We start from the raw sequence: 21,379 nt of genomic DNA on the forward strand, positions 1-21,379 counted from the left end.
TATATGATCTTCACATTTTTAGGTACTAAGCAACTACAGGAATGTATTTCATGAGTCTGTATGAATTAAGATATTATTTGGGCAACCACAAAAACAACATCTAGCATGCTAACAATTTTAAGATCCTCCATCTGCTGTAAATTCTATGTATTCTTAGGCCTAATATCACTTTAATTTATCACTTGTTTCCTAAAAAGAATTAGTGAAAATGTAAGTTCCTTTTTTTTTCCTACTGCTCTTATGTGAAATGAACATATGAGCCCAACATTAATCTTTCCTTCATTTATAAGAGCTGCCTACCTACCCTGACTTCAGCCATTCAGCAATCCTGTTATGAAACAGCTGCTGGTAGTGAAAAAAGTCCAAACTGGCAGCATTCACAGACCACTGAGAATACAGAGCATTTTAAGATGTTTCTACAACTCCCCATCAACACCCTCTGATTCATTTTTTCAAGACCCTACCTTAAAGCCTCAAACCAGGATTATGCTTCTAAAGACTCAGTATCAGAAAGTCTGCCTTTTCTCTTGATTTTCCCATGGAGGACTTCCTGTTCCTCTAGACCAATACAACCTTCTTAAAACATTTTTTTCCACTCTTTTACTGCTGCTGAATCTGATTCAAAAGGGGCCCATCTGTTCCAGCTACATCATCAGGAGAGCTCTGCACTTCCACACAGCTGCTGAGCTTTCTGTCCCCCTGCAGAAGCTGGAATTGCTTCATGCACCCCCTTGGCACAGAAATTATGTAAAGAAAATGATAGATCCAAAAATCTATTGCATGATCATTTCTACACTGGCTCTTTCTCTAATGTAAACTCTCCTTTTCTTACATTTTGCAGGGCCCTAATTTGTTCCTTTAATAAAACGCACTATAAAACTTGAGAGTGCAATTTTCCAATGGAAAGGAAACAAAAATCCCACCAAATAAACTAATCTTATTATAAATTCCATGAGGCAGTTCAAAAAGCCCAGATAGGTGATTGTTTCTATTAAATTCTATCAACTGCTGGAGCTTCAGTTTCTCCAGGAATTCTAACACTCCCTTAGAATTTAAATGACAACCTCCACTACATTCTGCAGACTGAAAAGCAACTACCTGCAAATATAACATGAACCAAGTGGAAAATGGCATTTATCAGTGATGTACCCACATCACTGCTAACCTGTCACATGCTCTGAAACTGGATTCCCTCACACAACACAGATGCACCAGCTTGACCTGAATGCAAGCAGGCTGAACTCCACAAAACACCTGTGGCCATTTAACTCCTGTACTCATTTAAGGCTCAGGGAGCTTGGTCTGCTCAGCCTGGACAAGAGGCACAAGAGACCTTAAAGCACCTTCCAGTGCCCATGAGGGCTCCAAGAGAGCTGGAGAGGGCATTGGAACAAGGGCATGAGGTGACAGCACAAGGGGGAATTGCTTGAAATGAAAGAGGGAAGATTTAGATTGGATATATGGAAGAAATTGAGTGAGGGTGGTGAGGTCCCAGCCCAGGTTACCCAGAGAAGCTCTGGCTGCCCCATCCCTGGAAGTGTTCAAGGCCAGGCTGGACATGGCTTTGGGCAATCTGGTCTAGTGGAAAATGTCCCTGCCTCTGGCAGAGCATTGGAACTAGATGGTCTTTAAAGTCCATTCCTACCCAAACCTTCCATGATTTTCTGGGCATAAAAACTTATTAAACTGTATCTGCATCTGTGCTTTGACAGAAAATACCTTCTAGATACAGTTTAAAAATAAACTTACCTTTGAGTCATAGAAATCTTTGCAGGAAATTTTCTTTAGTTTCTTTTTTATAAATGAGCCCAAGTAAAATAAGAACAGTTTTAATTAAGTAAAAAAAGCACAAAGGTTTTGGATTGTTTTAGTTAAGACACAATGGAACTAAAAAATTAAATTTAAATGGCACAACTATCTACCTGCATCTGAATGCCATCCATGGCAGTCAGCTGGACTTGCTAAGGCTTCCTAGATTCAATTTCTGGACAGAAGCTGGCAAGCTGTTTATTGTGGCAGTTACTGTACTATGGAATGAGGTTTTTTCTACCCCTTCAGTTGATTTTGGGGCAAGTTGTGTCTCATCTCTTCATGCAGCATTAAGTCTTTTCTTTGCATACAGTACTTCTTTATAGTATCTGTGAAAGGTAAAAGTGAATAATTTATTTTTATTGATAATATGAAATTTTCACAGAGTCACAGAAATTAATTACAACTGAATAGTAGTTATCAGTCTCCCTACCAAATGTAATGCATGCATTTTAGCTCATTTGATCTTGGCAAACCTCAGAAGTTAATAAGTTAGTAATCAAGAAACAAAATAAATTATATTAACATATTTTAACAAAACAAAAATAAAGCTCAAGTGAGGACACCCTGGAATCATATTTTACCTATAACAATTTACACAACCTTAGTAACATTAACAAAAAGCATTTGAAATTGAGTTTGGGCAAGTTGTCCAATTGAGAATTAGGCTGATTAAATGTCAACATTCTGAGCACTCTCATGTGCAAAAGTATTCTATAATCTGACAAATTAAAGAATAATAATAAGTCTTCATTGAGTTCAGGGTGTAAAATAATTTATTAGGTTCTGGTCATAAAAAATTTAGCTACTATTCTTGGGGTTTTTAAACAGCAGCAGTCAAAAAAGTGACAATTGAAAAGTGTTCAATAAAAATAAGGCAAACTTTGTAAATTTGTTCCTTAAAAATCAATGCTGTAGCACTACAGAATCAAGGGTGGCAGAAAACAATAAACAAGAACTTTTAGTAGAACAATCACCAAGTCATTTCTTTGCTATCACTTTAGATAGCCAAGGAAGCATTGGTAAAGCAGTATCAAAGTAAACTTTCATTTCAAAAATAATAAGAGTTAAGTAAGATTTAAAGGCATCCCTTTGGGGGGAGGAAGTGAAGGATGCCCTAGTGATGATAATTTCATATTCTATTGGTTTAAGTTTGTAAAACATGAGAGAATAGTGAACCAAAAGCCTGCAAGACTCTACTGTTTCTGCTCAGTGATCCTCTGGAGGCAGAGTTTCATGTAGGAGTTTTTATTGCGGATTTCCAGCACTGCATCTCTGACAAGCTCGATGAACAGCTGAGGCCAGAGCTTCTGCAAGGATTCATTCTTCATATTGATGTCAGCTGCTTCTTTCACTAAGTTCTCAACATATGCCTGGCAAAATGTTTTTCTTTCTTTGATTTCCTGCATGAGAGGAAATTACACAATGTATAAAAAAAAAGGGAAAAAGGCTAAACAAGAGCAAATCCACAAAAACCCTCTCAAAAATTGAGTGAATGAAACAACAGCAATTAGCTGGCAGATGCTATTGTGCACTTTCTCCCCCTGGTTTTAAGTTGCATGGCCCACTCACTTTTATGAGTGTGGCCACAATACCTTAATGTATTCATAATTTTCCTACTATATTAAGTAATTAATTTATCTGAAATTAACTTTCAAGTAATTATATAAATACCTGTTAACAGCATTACAGTTTGTGTTGCTTTCTGGCATAGCAGTGAAAATGTACAGAAATTATTAAGCACTAAACTAATTTTCCTTCTCTCCCTTCCCAGAATTTCATCCTTACAGTACAACAGTTGAAAAGAAGACATTTCTCTACCTGCCCTAACAAGAACACGGTCATAGAAAAACATCCCAGTACTCATCCTTTTCCACAGTCACCCTGGCAAGTGCTGCTTCCTAATATGTATTACATTACATACTGAGGTAAGCTGAACTTTTAAAAATAATAAAAAGATACTGTGTTTTGTGTAACTACTAGCTCTCAATTTTAGTACATCAAACTGTATTAATCCTTGCTTCTGCAAAGTTCCTATAAAATGCCTTAAGCTTTCAACAGTAAGCTAAATATATAGCTAGTTTGGCACAATGGCAGCATTGTTAAAAATGTTAGATCATGCTTCAGGCCACCAAAACAAAAGTTTTTAATGACTAATAAAGGTGAGAAAATGCTTTCCAGCAGTGTCAGCTAAAACCCCAAATTATTAATCAAAGAACCAAGCCTGTCATCTCTAGCAATACACTTCCTCAGCCACATTTGTGATGTTAGTTCACTGCTGCTGCGGATCTGGAAGGGTTCCTTTTGCCAGGACATATTCTTGTGACACCCTGCAGTACCTGCTGCCACAGGCATAATGCTACAGCAAAGGACAAGGTGGGAATTGCTGCACTGGGAAAAGAAAGCAACACATTTATTTAATGGACTGTACAAATACTAAACTCACTTTATTTTATTATAGGGCTGGTTCCATGGTAAAGGACAATAGGAATACTTCACTGTCTTACCCCATGTCATTCAAAAATTTAAGAGCTATCACAATTTTTGAGACTAAAATGTTTTCTTAATTTAAACTCTCCACACATGCAGTCATTGTCTCCTTTTTATGCAGTGGATCTGAGACAATAAAACCACAACGGAATAAAAGATTCAGTGATTACTGAATTTGATTTAATTTCTTGCACTACAGGATTTACATATTTCCATCAAAAAGCAAACAATGGGACAAATGTGGGAAGCAGAGTGCCTACAGTTAGAACTCATGATGAGTGCTCAGAAGGGAGATTGCGGCTGAAAAAATCATATTCTCCCTGGGAACAATTTCCCTCTGCCCAAGCAAAAGAGTGAGCAGATCAAAAACACAAACTAAAACAAGCGTGACTGATGTCCTTGTCTGAAACAAGCCAGCTTGCAATTTTATTAATAATTAAACCTAGTACTTTGCCTATATATTTATTTTCCTGTAGCTCACTTAAAAGCTAGGAAGCTTTTAATTACTACAGCCTGCACTATCTCATGTGTTGTCTGAAGGTGTTCTTCACCAATTCATTCAGGGAGAATCTAACATGTGCAATATACATTTTTCTTCCTAAAAAAATTGTGTTCACTCCATTTGGCTTGTAGTTTAGAATGTATTTCTGAGACCGTGGCACTGTTCAAGAATCACTTCACCAAAGACAGAAATTGAGCATTTTCCAGTATTGTGAGGAAAAGATCAGTTAGATAAAATGTTTGATCAGATATGTAAATACATTAAGAAGGGATCTTTTAAAATCACCATTCTTAATAGCCCAACTGAAACTTGACATACAGATAAATTCAAAGAGTAGTAGTTCTAAGGTTACCTAACATAAAATGTAAATATTTTGTAATGGTATATTTACCTCAAGCTTTTCCATATGAAAATCTTTTGTCATGTAATTCAACGTTGCTCGAGCTGTGCTTTCCCCTCCACTTCTTCTGTTATCACTATTTTCCTCACTCCCAACCCCAGATTTCTTTCCCTTTCCCTCCAGCAGATAATGGAATTGCTTCCTCCTGTGAAATGAGATTTACAATCCTAATTATCAAAAACTTTTAAGTGCTTATGTTTCTAGCTGTTGTGAAGGGGGAGTTCTCCTTTTGAACATTCATTTTTGAGCTTTAAAGTACTTTGCACCCTCAAGTTATTCAATTACGTATGACTCTAGATGTCCCTTCATTAAACTGTCTCTAAACAATTGACTGTGATATCACATAGCATCTCCTAAATAGGAAGTCTTGCAGCTTTAACTTTTATTAAGTATTTCTGCATAGTTTTCTATAGAAGACTAAAAATAGGGGGGGTTGGCAGCCTCTTTTACACTACAACTCTTAAATCTGTTAACCATTAATTACCCACTATAAAATACCCACTAAATAAGCAGTTCTCATCATGAAGGTCCACAAGTCTTCAGCAATCCCAGTACAAATGCAGAATTGAACATGCAGCTCATTTGTGTGCACATTCCTTTTCATCTCCCCAGCAGACTTCAGACAAGGTCTGGGAAAAAACCTCTGGCTACATAGGGAGATGGTAACATCTGTGCCTTATGCAGAGGACCTATCTTCTAGAAGATGGTATTTGTGAAATTTTCATCTTTTTACTTAAAATGAATTTATTATAACAGTGTGCAAAAGAGTTAGACAACACTTTCTGGACAAACTCCAGTTCTGTTCTTGTACTTTACCTGGATTCTCCAAATAATGAAAGCATGCGGTAATGAGGCAGCTCTGAGGATGCCACATATGCCAGAATGCCAAAGAGCCTTTCTGCCTTTACAATGTCATTTTCAGTAACCTGTGAGAGAGTGGGAAGGGGAGAAAAAAGAAAAAAAATTACATTTCAAAATGAGCACATTCATATTTCATTACATATGCACATTGAGAATTAACTGAAATTTGTTATATAGAGCACTGCACACAGATCTGTTGCAGGCACATCTTCAAAACATAGACTTTCTTCTACTGGCACTTTAAATATATTTTAGAAGAAACCAGATGGGGTACTGGTGCTTGTTTTATTTCCTGTCATTCTGGATATTTTAATGTTGCCCTGTGCTTCATGAAAGTCCTTGTGAAGTGAGGAATTTTAAAAAGGTTTCTTACATTCATTTTCTGAAGGCCAGACATATTAATTCTGCTCCATACTGCATGCATTTACAAAAAGGTTTACTGGAAAATTTCTGATTAAGCTATGCTGGAGAAACAGAAAGATTCTGGGCATGCACATGTGAAAAGATAACTTACAGATTCCCTTATTTTGGCAGCATCATGGAAAAGGTTTTATAAAAGAGAGGCTTTAGACAGAAAAAATTTTCTCTGTATTTTTCAGCTCCTGAAAATAAGTGTTCACTCATTATATTTCTCTAAATGTCTACCATACTGTTGTTTCAATATTAAGTTCCAGCTGCTCTTTAGGCTAACTTTCAGTGGTTGAAAAATTTTCAGGATTCATTTTATACGAAATTGAAAAGTGTAAAGAAAGTGGAAGAGATTCATTCTTTGGTGGTGGTGGTTACTATTTTTTGTTTGTCTTGGCTTGTAATCTCTGGAGACCACGGCCTGTGTTTCTCCCTAATGGCCAGACTATGAACTGACTTCAACTGCCAAAAGTTTTTTTGGCACAGTTTCTGGGCTCCTGGCTTTGTACTGAGTGCACAAGCAATCTTTATGATCACAAAATCTGACCTGGATAACACTGGACAATGAAACTTACTCATTGACTTCTTAACTTCGGTTGAAATTTAATTTCCATTCATCCTATAACATACTTTGGGAGAGTAACCCATGATTAAATACATTTCAATACTCACAATATTTATTAAGCACTTCCAGACAAACTTTGTATTCTCTGTTATTGAAATGTGCATAAAATGGAATTTTGATCCACATTAACAGATTTTATGGTATTCTTGTGTAATGTTTAGAGACTATACAATCTACACTGCCTAAAGTATACTGCAATAGCATAATGCAGGGGTAAATTCAGTCAAAATACAGATCAGGAAAATAGAAATGTAAAGTCAATTCAATTTTTACAGTGGAGTTGGTAATTTTCACTTAAAAATGAAGTAACTCTTACATAGTAGCCTAAGAGTAGATGACCTTGCTGAACAGTCTGCAACAGAAGCAAGGTCTAAAACAAAGAGCACAGAAGGCAGCTAGGGAAACAAAGCCCAGTGCAGGCAGAAATGCCTGCTGGAGAAATAAGTGATTTTAATGTATTTATTTATGTTAAGAGAAGCATAAGGACCAGGTCAACAGAGACAGCAATGCTGAATACAGTCTCCAGCTCACAGAAACTCATGTTCTCTATCTTAGTGCAGTGCATTGTTTGCTCCATTAATCACAAAAAGATGATAACGGTGGTATCACATAAATGTAAGGCTTTGTGCCTGCTCCTTGCCAAGTGCACAGAGCAGGCACTGACTGTGCCAGCAGCCCTGCTCAGGCAAAGGAGTGCATCTGTCACACTCTGTCCCATACCATGGGCTGGACAGCACTCTGGAGGGCTTGGTAACTTCAAACCTGGACAGCTTAAAATTAATCTGAGCTTAGAATTAATCTGAAATTACTATCACTGGGAAGAATTTCATGTAGTATCTCAATAAAGACAATTTGCTTCTTCACAGTTAGTAAATGTAACAATTGGACAAGGGCACAGAATTATTGTTAGGGGGAGACCAACACTCAGCTTCTAGCCTGGAATATTAACTGGAATGGTGGGGGAAGGCTGGGGAGAAAATAACAGTTTTTTTAAAGAAGTTTTTTACAGTTTAAAAGCGCTAGAGTGATGCAATTTATTTAGTTAATTCAGTTAGTATATATTGCTTTTACTTTGCAACTCTGCGTAGCTCAGAGCTGACAACACAATATTGTCTCCACAAACACTGCACACAAATGGTGATCAGAATAGCAGAATATGCACATTTCCCTTTCTGTCATCTGGAACTGTTATTTAGGGCTGATCTAAGGTCTGAGAATCACTTCAAGGGTTGTGTTCTTTACATTGAAATAGAATTTTTTATTACTCATGTTAATCCAATAGGTAATACACATCTGCAAAGCTGAATATCATGACTTCTGCTGTAGGGTAATGAAAAACAGCAATCAGAGCTCATCTCTTTCTTCTGCTTAGCTAAGGCACTTTCCAAATGATTAATGACACTAGGAAAAAAAAATCTGTATGCACATCTTCATGTAGTGTGGTCTGGCTGAAAAAGTTTGTTGAGGACAAAAATGTTCTTGTCATACATATTTAAGATCTGATATATGCCCTACATAAAATCATGCTGGGCTACATGTGCTCCATTTACTAAATTAATCCCAAAGAACTATTAAATACAAAGTTTTCCCTCAGAGACTGAATTTGTTGACCTTGAGATTGTAACAAAAAGTCTACCAAAACAGTTGTGTTACTTTCTTTCTGCATGAAGACCAAACATAAGAATTATCTGTTTGCTTTTCATCTGAATCACTAGCAGATTTTGAAAACCTGATGTAGTAAAAAAAGAAATAAACTTTCTATTTTTTAAGTCAAATTTGAAGAGCATTTTCCAGCAAAGTACTAAATTTGAAGTTATTCTACATTTTTCATGGGATTACTATCACTATATTTTCTTACTTTTCAAGATACTGTGCTGTTGGAGTGAGCCCTGTTTCCATCCTTTCTTTGCTAGTTAATTCATTTAAGCTCTTTACCCACTCTTACTCTTCTGAGTAATCTAAAACAACTAATCTATGTTTTATACAACTAAAACCAAGTAAACCACAACATACAGCTTTGGCTGGATCAGATAACAAGTATATCTAATTAAAAACATATGATGGTGACCAAATTAAAATACCAGATCTAAACGCTAAAGCTGTGTGTTATTTTTGCTCTAATTAACTTCCATAACATCTCTTAAACTTATTTAGCATTTAAAATTGGATGTCCATTCAAACATTGTGTTGCATTGTAAGTATTTTCACCCCCTTTATGATCAAAGCCCAAGTATAAAATAGCGGGTTTATATGCTTGAATAAATTTAATTTCAATTGATGTAAAGGGGAATACAAAGTATACAAAGAACAGCAATATTAGTGTCCTAACTTTCTATTTATTTAAACATGAAATGCTCACTCAACAACAAAAAATACACCCCAAAGATCTTGTACATAGTAAGCAGAAAAAATTTTTAAAAATCTACTTGACAGACTTTTCTGTAACAGGCCTAAAGCAGAAAATATGATTCTATGGTATTTTGTAACACTGGCAATTGTAAATAATCATATATAGTAAACTAGTAAGGAGTCTGTCAAACACATTTCTGCTTAAGTATTCAATGTCAGTGCTGTGATTTTCTCAAAAAGTGCTCCTTAAAATCAAGTTAAATCGAGCAGTTCTTTAATAATAATTTCACATAATTTTACTAAATATTATTAATTTTAATATTAATTGCACAAGAAATTACATGGTGAAGTCTACTTAAATCTTGTTTCCCCCTAATACCAAAAAGACACTGACAGGGTTGTGCTCATTTCATTAGGAGTTCATCTCCTTTTTTAAAAACAACACTAATTTATCCTGCAAGAGCAATTATAAGAAGTACCACCATCCTACCTTCTCTCCATTTATCTTCTGCAGATTAAAATGGTTCAGTCTGAAGAGAACATAGGATTTCCACAAAGTGAAGTTGACAACTGGATTTCCCTGAGGATCAACTGTCAACTGTTCCATGCGATGCATCTCAGCCAAGGCATTGAACTGCTGCAGTGCCACAAGATTTGTCTCCTTAAACTTCAGGTGCTAAAGAAAGTCAAACCCCAATAAATTAAATAAGGAAACAAAGAGTGAACACAATGATTCTATTCTGTGCCACTCCATTTTCAAACTGTAACACTCATGTGTCTGATGCAGCAAGTGAGCTCATTTCATTTGAGGTCTCTATAGCAAAACACATCAATGCATGAACCTAGTGCTGTATTATTTATACTAAGAGTCAACATTACAAGCCCCAAGCAATGTAAAATCTTTACTTAAAGCAGGAATATTTTCAATGTTACATAAAGCAATGATACTACTTAAACAACACCTACGTTAATTCTACAAGTAAAGCACCTGCAATATCTACAGATAAAAGTAAGTACAATACATGCTTTTAAAATATTCTTCCCTTTTCAGGCACAGGGTGCTGGCCTAAAGCATACCCTGCCCTACACTAATGTTCCTATGAGCATGGTGTGTGCTACACAGTAGCATTAATGCGGGAAGAGCTAGTGGGAAAAGTTGATGGTGAAGGTAAAAATTTAGTTGTGATTCTGCTATCGCCCACAAATTGTCCCTCACCCACAGTGAAACAATTGTTTCATTAAGACATAAATTTGTCTTGAGCTCCCCACAAATTGATCAGTCTCAATTAAACCATTAAGTTTTGTTATACTCAAAATCTTGAGAAGCAGCAGGGAGCTCCAGAGCCAGTCAATCTGAGCTACAAGTTGCTTGCTCAGATAATGTTTGTTATCTCTGTTTTACTATTTGCATCAAAATGACTGATTTGAATGACTAAGAAAAAAACAGAGACAAACTGAACAGACTTCTCATTCATGTTGCTTTTCTCCATCAAGAACTGAGGAATTTCATTAACTGTGTTGATTTAGTCAGCTATTCCTTCTAATCTTCATCTTTTTATCCTATCAGCAATTTGCTCTTTGAACTGACACACAAATGAAGTCTTTCTGCTACCATGGTTTCATAACAATACGGTATTTACACACAAGTTTTGCAGCTTAAAAATAATTAGGTAGGTCAAAGGAATTAAAAGAAATAAAAATCAGTCTGAAAATAAATCTAAATTTAAATTATTAATTTTAAAGTATCAAGGTTATCATTATAACAGAAGGAAATTTGCAATTCTTAACTGTATCTATTGACATGAAAGCACTTAGTGAGGGGGCTATGCCAAAGTAAGGTTCTATTGGACAATCCATATTCCATAGTAAGGTTCTATTGGACAATCCATATTCCATAGTAAATTTCTATTAGACAATCCATATTCCATAGTAAGGTTCTATTGGACAATCCCTATTCCATATTAAGGTTCTATTGGACAATCCCTATTCCATAGTAAGGTTCTATTGAACAATCCATATTCCACATTAAGGTTCTATTGGACAATCCCTATTCCATATTAAGGTTCTATTAGACAATCCATATTCCATAGTAAGGTTCTATTAGACAATCCATATTCCATAGCTGTTCAGAGCTGAAACATGAGGCATGCTCACCACACAGTTAGGGAATTTTGTCTTCACTTTTGCTAACACTTGAACAATTTCATCAAATTCTATGAACATAAAGGAGACTGTGGCAATAATGCCAGCTGTTTGAACACTCCAGTTTCGATCCAGGCACTCCAGTGCCCCAGCACCATACAAGCCAAGAGTGTCTCCCTCCACCTCCACTAAATGAGACTCCAGAACAGACAAGCCTTGTACTGCACTGCTCAGGATTGTATCAAGAGATCTGTAGAGGAAATAAAAATACAGTGATATAAATGAGATGATTTTGAAATAATATCATCACTCTACCAAATAAGAGTCCTTTCTTTTACCAAAACTCGACTGTCAAATGCAATGGCATTGCTCAGTATTCATTTTCAGTACCCCATCTGGTTCAAATACAGTAAAGGCTGGAAAACCCTTCTTCCATCAAGTAACACTGTATTTGTTCTACTTCTTCAGCAGAAAGGGTCTGGGTGTATTTGAGTTGGTGGTGGGGTCAAATTAAATAAAGCGTCCATTCATATTTAGTAATTGGCTTTAAAATTTGAGCTGAAGAATGGTAACCTAGCATGTTTCATATTGCTTTAGATATCTAAACAAAGCTTCAAACAATGTATTTATTTAAGCAATGTCCCCTTCACATTCTGTTTGCTATGTGAAATGTAAAAGTGGACATAAGCAATAACTCAAGCATTTCTTTCAAATAATGTGACCTTTCCAATTCACAAGAGCAATTTTTAAATTGAGCAATAAATTCAGGTATTCCTGAATACTATCTCTTTTTGTCCTACTTCAAACATGATACAAACATGAGACACTCAGCTGGCTGGACCTAAAGTGTACAAAGACCTAAGAATAAGCACAAATTTCAGGTTTAGAAAGTTATGTAATGACTGTTATTATTTTATTCTCTACCACATTCTTAGTCTTGTTAATGTATTTTGACTAGCAGCAATCTGATGTTCTCTTGACAATAAGAATCAGAACTCTAAAATTTCACTCAACTGAAAATGTTGAGAGCCCACCACTTGATATGTGAAGCTCTAATTACTTATCTATTCTGAATTTCACCTGCAATTTTATTGCTTAGTAGCTCATCTTGCAATTCTTCACTATGATAAAACACATACATCAAAACAGCACCATTTCTCAAGCAATGGGAATTTCTTCATTAATAGAGAAACAGTCAAACTACCATAGTTACACTGCCTTGGTCATTGGGGGAGGGATTACCAACACTGAATTAAATGACAAAGAAACCAAGCAAGCAAGAAAGCAATGGGCAAATGCATTCAGGGGAAACCTTTGGAAGCACAAGAATAGAAAAGATGATGGCAATTTCAACATGCTAAGGAAAAAGTGTTTCAAAAGATGTAGCACTTGATTTGAGATAAGAACCAGTTCTAGACATACAAGACTGAAACTCAGATGGGTTCTGGTTGTGAGAGACACAGACTTCCTGAGCATCCCTGACATTTGCAGCATTGACCAGGGACAGCAGGAAGCTGTACTTGCTATTGAATTTGTGCAGACTACTTTTTCAGGCATTTGCCTGAGCTAGCCAAGGTTGAAGTGCTACTTTGGTTTTAGCCAAATCCAAGACATACAGTGCTCATTAAGTTCTGCAGTGGTTTCTCACCACATGGCCACTTTTTTAGATGTAAATAAGCAAAAATAATATCTTTTAAACCAAAAAACACTAACATTATCTTGAGAATAAAACTAAATCTGGTAACTGCTACTGTTATTGCATGGGTGTGAAAGCAGTCTAATAAAAGATGCTGCAGTTCAAACTAAGAGCCTGAATTCAACTATGAAACCTCTTGATACACAAAGAGATTAGAAATCTTCATAATGCTCATACATCTTCATTTTGTTCATTTAAACTGAAGGCAACAATCTAAGCTGTTAAGGAAATGAACAGCCTCAAGAAGGCTCAGGAATTCACATTTAACATTTCTTGTAAACATTTCTTGTAAACATTTAACATTTCTTGTAAACATTCCTTTATTTAGCAAAATCACATAATAATTTAGCTTGCACTTCTTTAGGCAATGAGTTGCTGTTCTATTTCTTTTTAAACATGTTACCCACTTCTAATGGTCAAAAGCAAAGTAAGCCATCTTTTCAGGGTTGCTGTGCATATGTTGTATTTTTGATAACAAAATACAGCAGGATCTCAGTGGTGAGAAGCAGTAACCTGGAACTGAAGACTTGAACAGGTAAAAGCATCACCAAATAAAATACCTGCTTTCTTCAGGAAATACAAATGCAGCACTGCCATTGATCTGGCAGGGCTCATTTTCTTTATCTTTGTTTAAAGAAGCCTCAAGAGCGATTTGGTTCTGCTGGATCTCCCACTGCCGGGCGATGTTACCGATCGTTAACCGCTTCTTTTCCTGAAATGAGATACACAGGGCACCGTGAGGCATGTCAGGGCAGGAGCAGCACATTTGTTTGGTCTGAAATGTGCTGCTCAAGCAAAACATTTTCAATTGTTTCAAATTGAAGAAACTGTACTAGTGGTTGGTGGTTATGCATTAAAATCAATGCATTGTTCTAGTGCTATTTTGCATAAGTGCCAGCACATAATTTCACAAAATTTGCAATAAAGAAACAAGAAAAGTAACATAATAAATCCACAAATTATGAAAGCATGAAGTTAAGCTACTTAGGACATGGAAACTGCTACTTGTGCAAGTTTTTCCATTTTAAAGAGCTCAAAACTCTAGCTCATGTTCCATTTGCCATGGGAGTTCTGATGCTCTCTGGTTAGTGCTCAACACTTACAGACTTCCACAATGACTGAGCCCATGTCACAGAAAGGGAGGGAAGTTGGAATCATCAGTGGTTTTTATCACAACAGTCTTTAGAAAATTCTGTTTGTTCTCAAGGCTGAGGGTCTCAACCTCAATTACTGTACAGCTCTACTGCTTTTATTAGCCCTCAGATGTGGGCTGCTGGATTCCTACAGAACTCCAAAAACTTCCATGAGTTCCTTCTACATAAAGCAAACTTTACAAGTGTGAAGATTCTGCTAGCAGTAATGTTCTCTTGTTCCAGTAAATATTAAGTTCGACCACTATTGGAAAGGAATGACATTCTCTATACATTTCAAAGTACATCTCAAGCCTTCCCAGAAGAGTGGGTTGGAAGCAATAAAAGAGAAGTCTGGAAAAAGAGATGAAGAAATTCTGTTGTTTGGACAGGCAAGTATCAGCAAGGGAAAAAGAAGAGATGACCTTGGTGAAATAAACATTTTCAATGCAGGGCATACAGGAAAACAGCAATTGTTTGCTACTGAACGAGTGCCTATAATTTCATTTACATTTTCTATAGCATAAGAAATGTTTGAGAAATGTGATGGTAAAAAAATTGCAGAACATAATTCTCTAAATATTTTTTTCAGATTTAACTATGAAGAAACCTATAGTTGACAACTTTTTTGCTGGACATTGTATCTATGAGCATATTTGTTCAATTCAAATGGGTGGAACAGGAAAAAAGCCTGAATCATAACAACCCATTCACAAAGAAAAATCTACAAAATCATCAAATAATATGAAAAATATTGGTATTTGGCCATTATGCCACTTACCTATTTGAAGATAGGAAATATACTTTGATAAAATTAAAGTCTAAAATGTAATGTTGAAATTTATTAATGATGACGCTAGGTGTTAAAAATATTTTTTCTTCTAAGGAATTTTTCCACTAGCAAAAAGCACCTCAAAATATAGGCCACCAAGACAATCTCTCAGCTACAAGGAAATATTGCATCAATGGTTAAGAACATGAACTACGAATAAATACCTACTTTTTTTTTCCTATTCAAAGAGACATTTTCAACAGCATGAGACAATGTCATATATGAAAATTATTTATTAATTTTCATTTTGTGATGCTACTAAGATCTATCACCAACACTTCAAATCTGAAGAGACTTTCAATACATCAATATCTTGCAGGGAAAGAAGAAATACCAAAACCAAACAAACACACTGCTTAAAAAACCCAAAACCACCCCTCAAACCATATCTAAGCCTTTTTTTTTTATTATATCAATATTTTTTAATCAAACAGAAATATACAAGGATACTAATATACAGGAAATCAAAACATATTCTTATTCACTGGACACAAAATTTTTCACCCCTATTCTCTTGGGGATATACTTAAAACATCTTTTAACATACTGTTAACATTCTGTTTGTGTCTTTTTATTTTTCAGTTCTATATGTTTGCTACACTTCTTATGGCCTCCTGCAACTAATCCAGTGTAATCTCCTTCATGAAATATGATTTCACCTAGGAACCTTAATATGGACATGAAAATTTCTTGTTTATTTGAATGCCAAATTGAAAGAGATTGTTTGTATAGGCATTACTGGCTAACCAAAAAAAAAAAAAACAAAAAAAAAACCAACAAAAACCTAAAGAAAAAAGTAGACAGCTTTTTCCTCAAAAAAAAAAAAAGGGATTTGGAGCCAAATGATGATTTGGAGCCAGATTCTGGATCTTTGGTCTCCTGTGAGGAGCACAGCTCATGCAGTCAACAGCCCCATGATGAGTGCTGTGGAGGGCAGCAGGGTCTCCCCTGGTGGGGCACTTCTGTCTGTGTGTGTCAGCACCAAGCAGGCCAGCTGGGCTGGGAGATAAGCTAGATCAGAGTTGTGCTGACAGACACACAGCTGGAGCCTGCCTGTGCCCTCAGGGCCCCTTCACTCTATCCACAGAAAGGAATAAATTCAATGGGAGAAAATGAAGGAAAAACTACTTCAGATCAGCCTGCATGGCTGCAGCCCAAGTGTTCACCTGGAAAGGGGAGACCAAGGAATGTGAAATCACTGGAGAAATCCTTTACTTTAGCCTGGATTTATGAAAATGAAGTTTGCCATCCACTAACGTGTATCACACTCGTGTTCCACATGGGCTTTCTGCTGAAGTGTACCTTGCACGTGTGACTGAACAGAGTGTCACTCATGGAGTGCACTGCTGAAGCTGTGAAAATAGATAGAGGCATACTGGGATATATAATACAATAGCTGCAGCAAAAATAGGGATATGAATGAATCCTGTAAACTGGTTTACAGTAGCCTTAGAAGAGCCAAGGCAATACCTTAAGCAAGGTCTGTCTGTGGCTTTCACGCTTCCTCTCTTCCTCTTTCCTGGCTGCAATAGATGCCATACGTCTTTCTTCTTCCTACATGAAAAACAAAAAACAAATTCCTAAAGGGAGGAACTAAGCCAGTTCTGAAAAGTATTACTGATAAATTATGTTCTTGTGTTGGTATTTGAAATGGAAATTTTCATTTTAACACAATTTCAGAATTTTTATCATCTTAATGTTTCTAAATACTATTAAAACCAATCAAATTTATTATAAATAAGTCAAGAAAAACAGAATAAATAACTACTCAGATAAAAACACTGAAGATAAAGCTAGTTAAAAGTAATATACATGAGTCTTTGAAAAAGTATAAAGCATTAGGTGACCATGAAAAATATTTTCAGATATGACACTGCAATACATCTTCATATCTTGATAGTAGTTTTTGCAATTAGCAGGATTATTTTTATTGTAAAAAAAACACACAGAGCAAAAAAGCTGGGTTCTATTTATGCTTGAATCATAATCCGTGTTTAATTTTCACCGTTATAAGCCATTTCCAGAGCCTGGCTTTTTTCAATCAGCAACAGAACTTGAGAAGAACAGAACATTTTCAATGTTAGCTATTCCATGACCATTATGCCTCATCAACATTATTGCCTAATGACGAAGTCTCAAAAAGAAAGCCATTGATTTCTAAACTATGAAAGTGAAGCTGCCTAATTTTCCTGGTACAGCATTTTGATTCTGCAATATACCCATATTAGGTTGGATGCCCCTTGTTTACAGAAGTCTAAACATTCTCACAGCACAGTATTTTTAGAACATATATTTTCCAAGTAACAAAAGAAATGTTCACTATGAAGTAAAAAGTGTAGATTCTTTCCAACACAAATATTTGGGAAGCATACTTTAACTTATTTTGATTTATTTCACATGCCATTTGAGCGTTTCTATTGAAGCCTCTTCTCAGAACATATGAAAAGTGTTTTCATTTCCTCAAAATAGAAAGCTCCTGTCCAAACCTTTTCATTTTCTAGAAAAGTTATATGTTAACAAAATTAACAAACAAAAATGAACAGAAAGCACCATCAACCAGTAAGAAAAATTGACATGTCAAAATTACTACATAAATACAACATGCTGTGTTTAGAGCATTGTAAGAGCCCCTAAGCACATGGGTGAGTGCTTACTGGAAGATAAAATAAAACAGGAACTTCACACTTAGCATGGCCATTACATTTTTAAGAAAACAATTTCCAAAACATAAGAAGTTCAGTGCATGTAGCAGACTTGTTCTGATCTGTGTGCAGTCCCCCTGAAACCCACTGACACACCATGGAGTTTGGCATCAGTCTGAAAAGGGGTTATAGAACAGATTTTCAAACTGTTCCTCCATGACTTAAACCTAATATCATACATTAAACAACAGCAGTACCTCAATGCACAGTAAGGCAAGAGGCTTTGGACAGAGTAAGCTTCTCTAACACAATTATATGCAAGAATTTCCTTGGAACACTAACTGGAAAGCCCCCTTTTTTTTAATTTATTTATTCTCAATGCAGCTTGTCTTTTACTGGTGAAATTCTGTTGGCAGCCTCCTCTGCTACTGGGCTTTCAAGCTACTCCTAAACAGGGTATTTCCAAGGGGCTATTGCCATGGAATTACAGCATAATCCTGGTTAGAAGGACTTCTGTAGGTCACCAGTGCATGTTAAAAGAGATCACCACTAACAGAATAACAAAAAAAAGCACACATGGACACAGAAGGCCTTCTAGATGCCACTGCAACAAAGTACCACACAATGAAATCCAGCATTGAATGGGAGAGTTCAGGGGAAGGCTGTGAAAATAATGAACTAAACCCCATGCAGGCAATGTGTCACAAATGTGAATGCATCATTAATAATGCAAATAAAAATGTACTGTTCCTTAAGATATTATTCAGAATTTTAAGAACTGCAAACATTATCCCAATTATGTATTACATTATTCTGTTAGTGTTTTGTGTAAAAAAACCCAAGTCTTAAAATAAAAGAGAAACACTAGCAAACTACTTTAGTGCTATCTTTCTTTAGAAAACAGGTTAGATTTGTTTCAGGGATTTTTTAAAAAAATTTAATTTTTTTTAAATTAAATTTTTTTTAAATTTAAATTGACTGTGTATCTATGCTTTTCAACTAGGCTTCCTAAAGAAACAAGCTTTTAGTAATTTTTTTGTCTTCATCTTCTCTAATCACTTTTCAACACATTGATAATATCAAATAACAATGTTTAGAAGGCTTAAATTAAGGGACTTTTCTTGTTCCCTAGAAGTTTGATTATATTAAACTGGTGTGCAGAAAGCAGAGAAATGCGAGCTAGTTTTACCACCAAGGAAGAGGGAGCACAAACTATCCATTCTATTTGGCAGAAAACATCTGGCCATTCATCAGACTCAGTTTCAAACTAACTGAGCTGGTGTTGTGTTTCACACTGGTGGAGGTGAGAGCTAGATAACATTATTAGACAACTAGCCTTCATTAAATTTATTTGTTTCAAAACAACTTGCTGTAGTTTTTTCCTAAGTTTTAAAGCAAAATTTCCCCAATCAGTTTTCTCTCAGCTTCTACAAATCTCTCCTTTCTCTATCTTCCTTCCCAAAGCTGTCCCTTAATCCAGCCCAGATGTGCACGTCATGACTGCCTCCCATGCAGGAGGGTTTGCTGCCCCCACTGAAGTCAGTCCTGGGCCTTCCTTGCCAACACAGTCTCCATACAAAGATCAAAACCAACTAACGCAAACTACATTCTAACAAGATTATTAACTGAATAAGGCTTTTTTCCTTGATCAAGAGTTTATCCTAATTACAGACGTTTTAAAAACACTTATTCTTTTCTAAAAGAAGCTAGTTTATCCAAAAATAAAATACATCCTTAGCTTTACTCAGTATTCATAAAGGCAGAGTGATGGAGAAAATCTCTGAATAAAGATCAAGGGCCACATCTACATACGCATTCCTGATTAATCTTACACATTCTTGATTAACCTTACACAACACATGCAAGCAATCTTAAAAAACACCTTTCCCAGGAACCCACAAAGTACTCCCCAGAGTACTGAACAAGTTATGAAGCAAACCGCTGCACAGCCTTGCCACAACTCATTTTTCCTGCCATCCCTTCTCTTTAAGAAAGGATTTGTGAAGAGCTGGATCCCCTCCCTGTGTCACTCGTTTCCCCGGCTGGTTGTGTCCGTGTCCGTGCCTCTGTCTGTCCCTGTCCGGCCGGACAAGGCGCGGACGCGCTCCCGCCGCGGTCCGTGAGGGCTCTGCCGTGCCCATGGCGCCCCCTGGCGGCCCCCGCGCGCTCTGCAGCAGCGCCGATCGCTGCCCGCCCGGTGAGGGGAGGGAATCCCGGGGAACCGGAGAGGATCCGCACGGACCGCAGCGAACGCACGCGTTCCTCCTCACCGCCGCATTGCTATTGTTCAAACAAGGTCCTTTCAACAAATGACACGATTTAAGTCACACTTAAGTGTCTTATTTCCCAGTGGAAAGAAAAAAAATACCGTTAGGGATCCCTCCCTAAAAAAACCCCCTCAGTGTGGGAACTCAGAACATCCCTCTGGCTGTCCAGGATGGCCAGGACCCCTGCCAGGGGGCTCAGAGACCCTGGCACAGAGACCAAAACACCTGTGGGTTTGATTATGACCCATGGAGCAAATTAGCAACCTTAGATGAAGATCAGCAAGCCACAACAGTTTAGGTAGAATAACAGTGAAGTTATCATGGGGTGGAAAAAGTAGATTTTTGGGTTTTTGGTATCAGGGTTCAGGAGGCAAGATGGAGGGAACTGGGCGTGTCCAGCCTTTTCTTCTTCTTCTTGGCCTCCATCTTCTGCTGTGATGTTGGCACTTACAGACTGGTTTAGAGTAGAAGCTCACTGTCTAACATAGGTGATGGGTATTAGAAAGTAATTGTAAATATTGTATATGTAGTTTTTAGTATAAAGACATAAAACTCCCCTGGGGGCAGGCAGAGTGCCTGGAACTGTCCTGCTGGATGGACCTCAGCAGGGCAGGAGAAAGAATTTTATAGATAAGATACAATAAACAACCTCGAGACCGAGAAATTAAGAGCTCCAACTCATTCTTCAAGTGCCCGGGCTGGGAAAAGAGACTTTTAACATTCTTGGGGTCACAGCAACCCAAAAGATCCCAAGACCTCAGAACACTTTATGGTAGTGATGGAATACAGTCATGAAATCTATTCTGGATAGAGCAGTAGAACCTACTCCCTGATCAGCAATGAAATGTCTAAGCAAATAATCAAAACCAAACACAGCTCTCTTATTTTAAGCTTCTAAAACGTATAAAACCTCAATGAAAAATTCAAAGCTTTAATTCTAAGAAGACACAGCTTGTGTTTAAATCTGGCAAAAATTAAAAAAATTTGCATTATATATCATATTTACACACACATATAGGAATATATACACACTTAGCAAATTCTCATGAGAAAGTCTGTTGGAAGTGATGGATAGCAAATGTTCCTGGTTCTGTAACTCCTTAGTAAGGAATATGTATACATTTCAATCATATTTAAATACTTTATTACATATCTGCAGACAATCTCTGCTTACTATTACCAAAGAGTGGGAAAAAAGAAATAGGTCCTAATCAAACTGCAAGCAC

General features: G+C 36.6%; 1 protein-coding gene across 3 annotated transcripts in view; it reads right to left on the reverse strand.

Annotated features, from left to right (window-relative positions):
* Positions 1-1,813: 1,813 nt before the first annotated feature.
* Positions 1,814-21,379, reverse strand: part of LRRC49 (leucine rich repeat containing 49) — a 42,438-nt gene continuing 22,872 nt past the window's right edge. For all 3 annotated transcript variants that reach the window (XM_059482086.1, XM_059482084.1, XM_059482087.1), the window contains 7 exons: positions 16,715-16,798; positions 13,843-13,994; positions 11,599-11,836; positions 9,935-10,120; positions 6,018-6,127; positions 5,193-5,346; positions 1,814-3,212 (listed from right to left, as the gene is read on the reverse strand). In XM_059482086.1, the coding sequence (XP_059338069.1) occupies positions 3,006-3,212; positions 5,193-5,346; positions 6,018-6,127; positions 9,935-10,120; positions 11,599-11,836; positions 13,843-13,994; positions 16,715-16,798 (1,131 nt within the window). In that variant the 3' untranslated portion in view covers positions 1,814-3,005. The remainder of the gene's footprint in view (positions 3,213-5,192; positions 5,347-6,017; positions 6,128-9,934; positions 10,121-11,598; positions 11,837-13,842; positions 13,995-16,714; positions 16,799-21,379) is intronic.

This window comes from Ammospiza nelsoni, chromosome 14 (assembly GCF_027579445.1).
Source record: "Ammospiza nelsoni isolate bAmmNel1 chromosome 14, bAmmNel1.pri, whole genome shotgun sequence".
NCBI classification, from domain to species: domain Eukaryota; kingdom Metazoa; phylum Chordata; class Aves; order Passeriformes; family Passerellidae; genus Ammospiza; species Ammospiza nelsoni.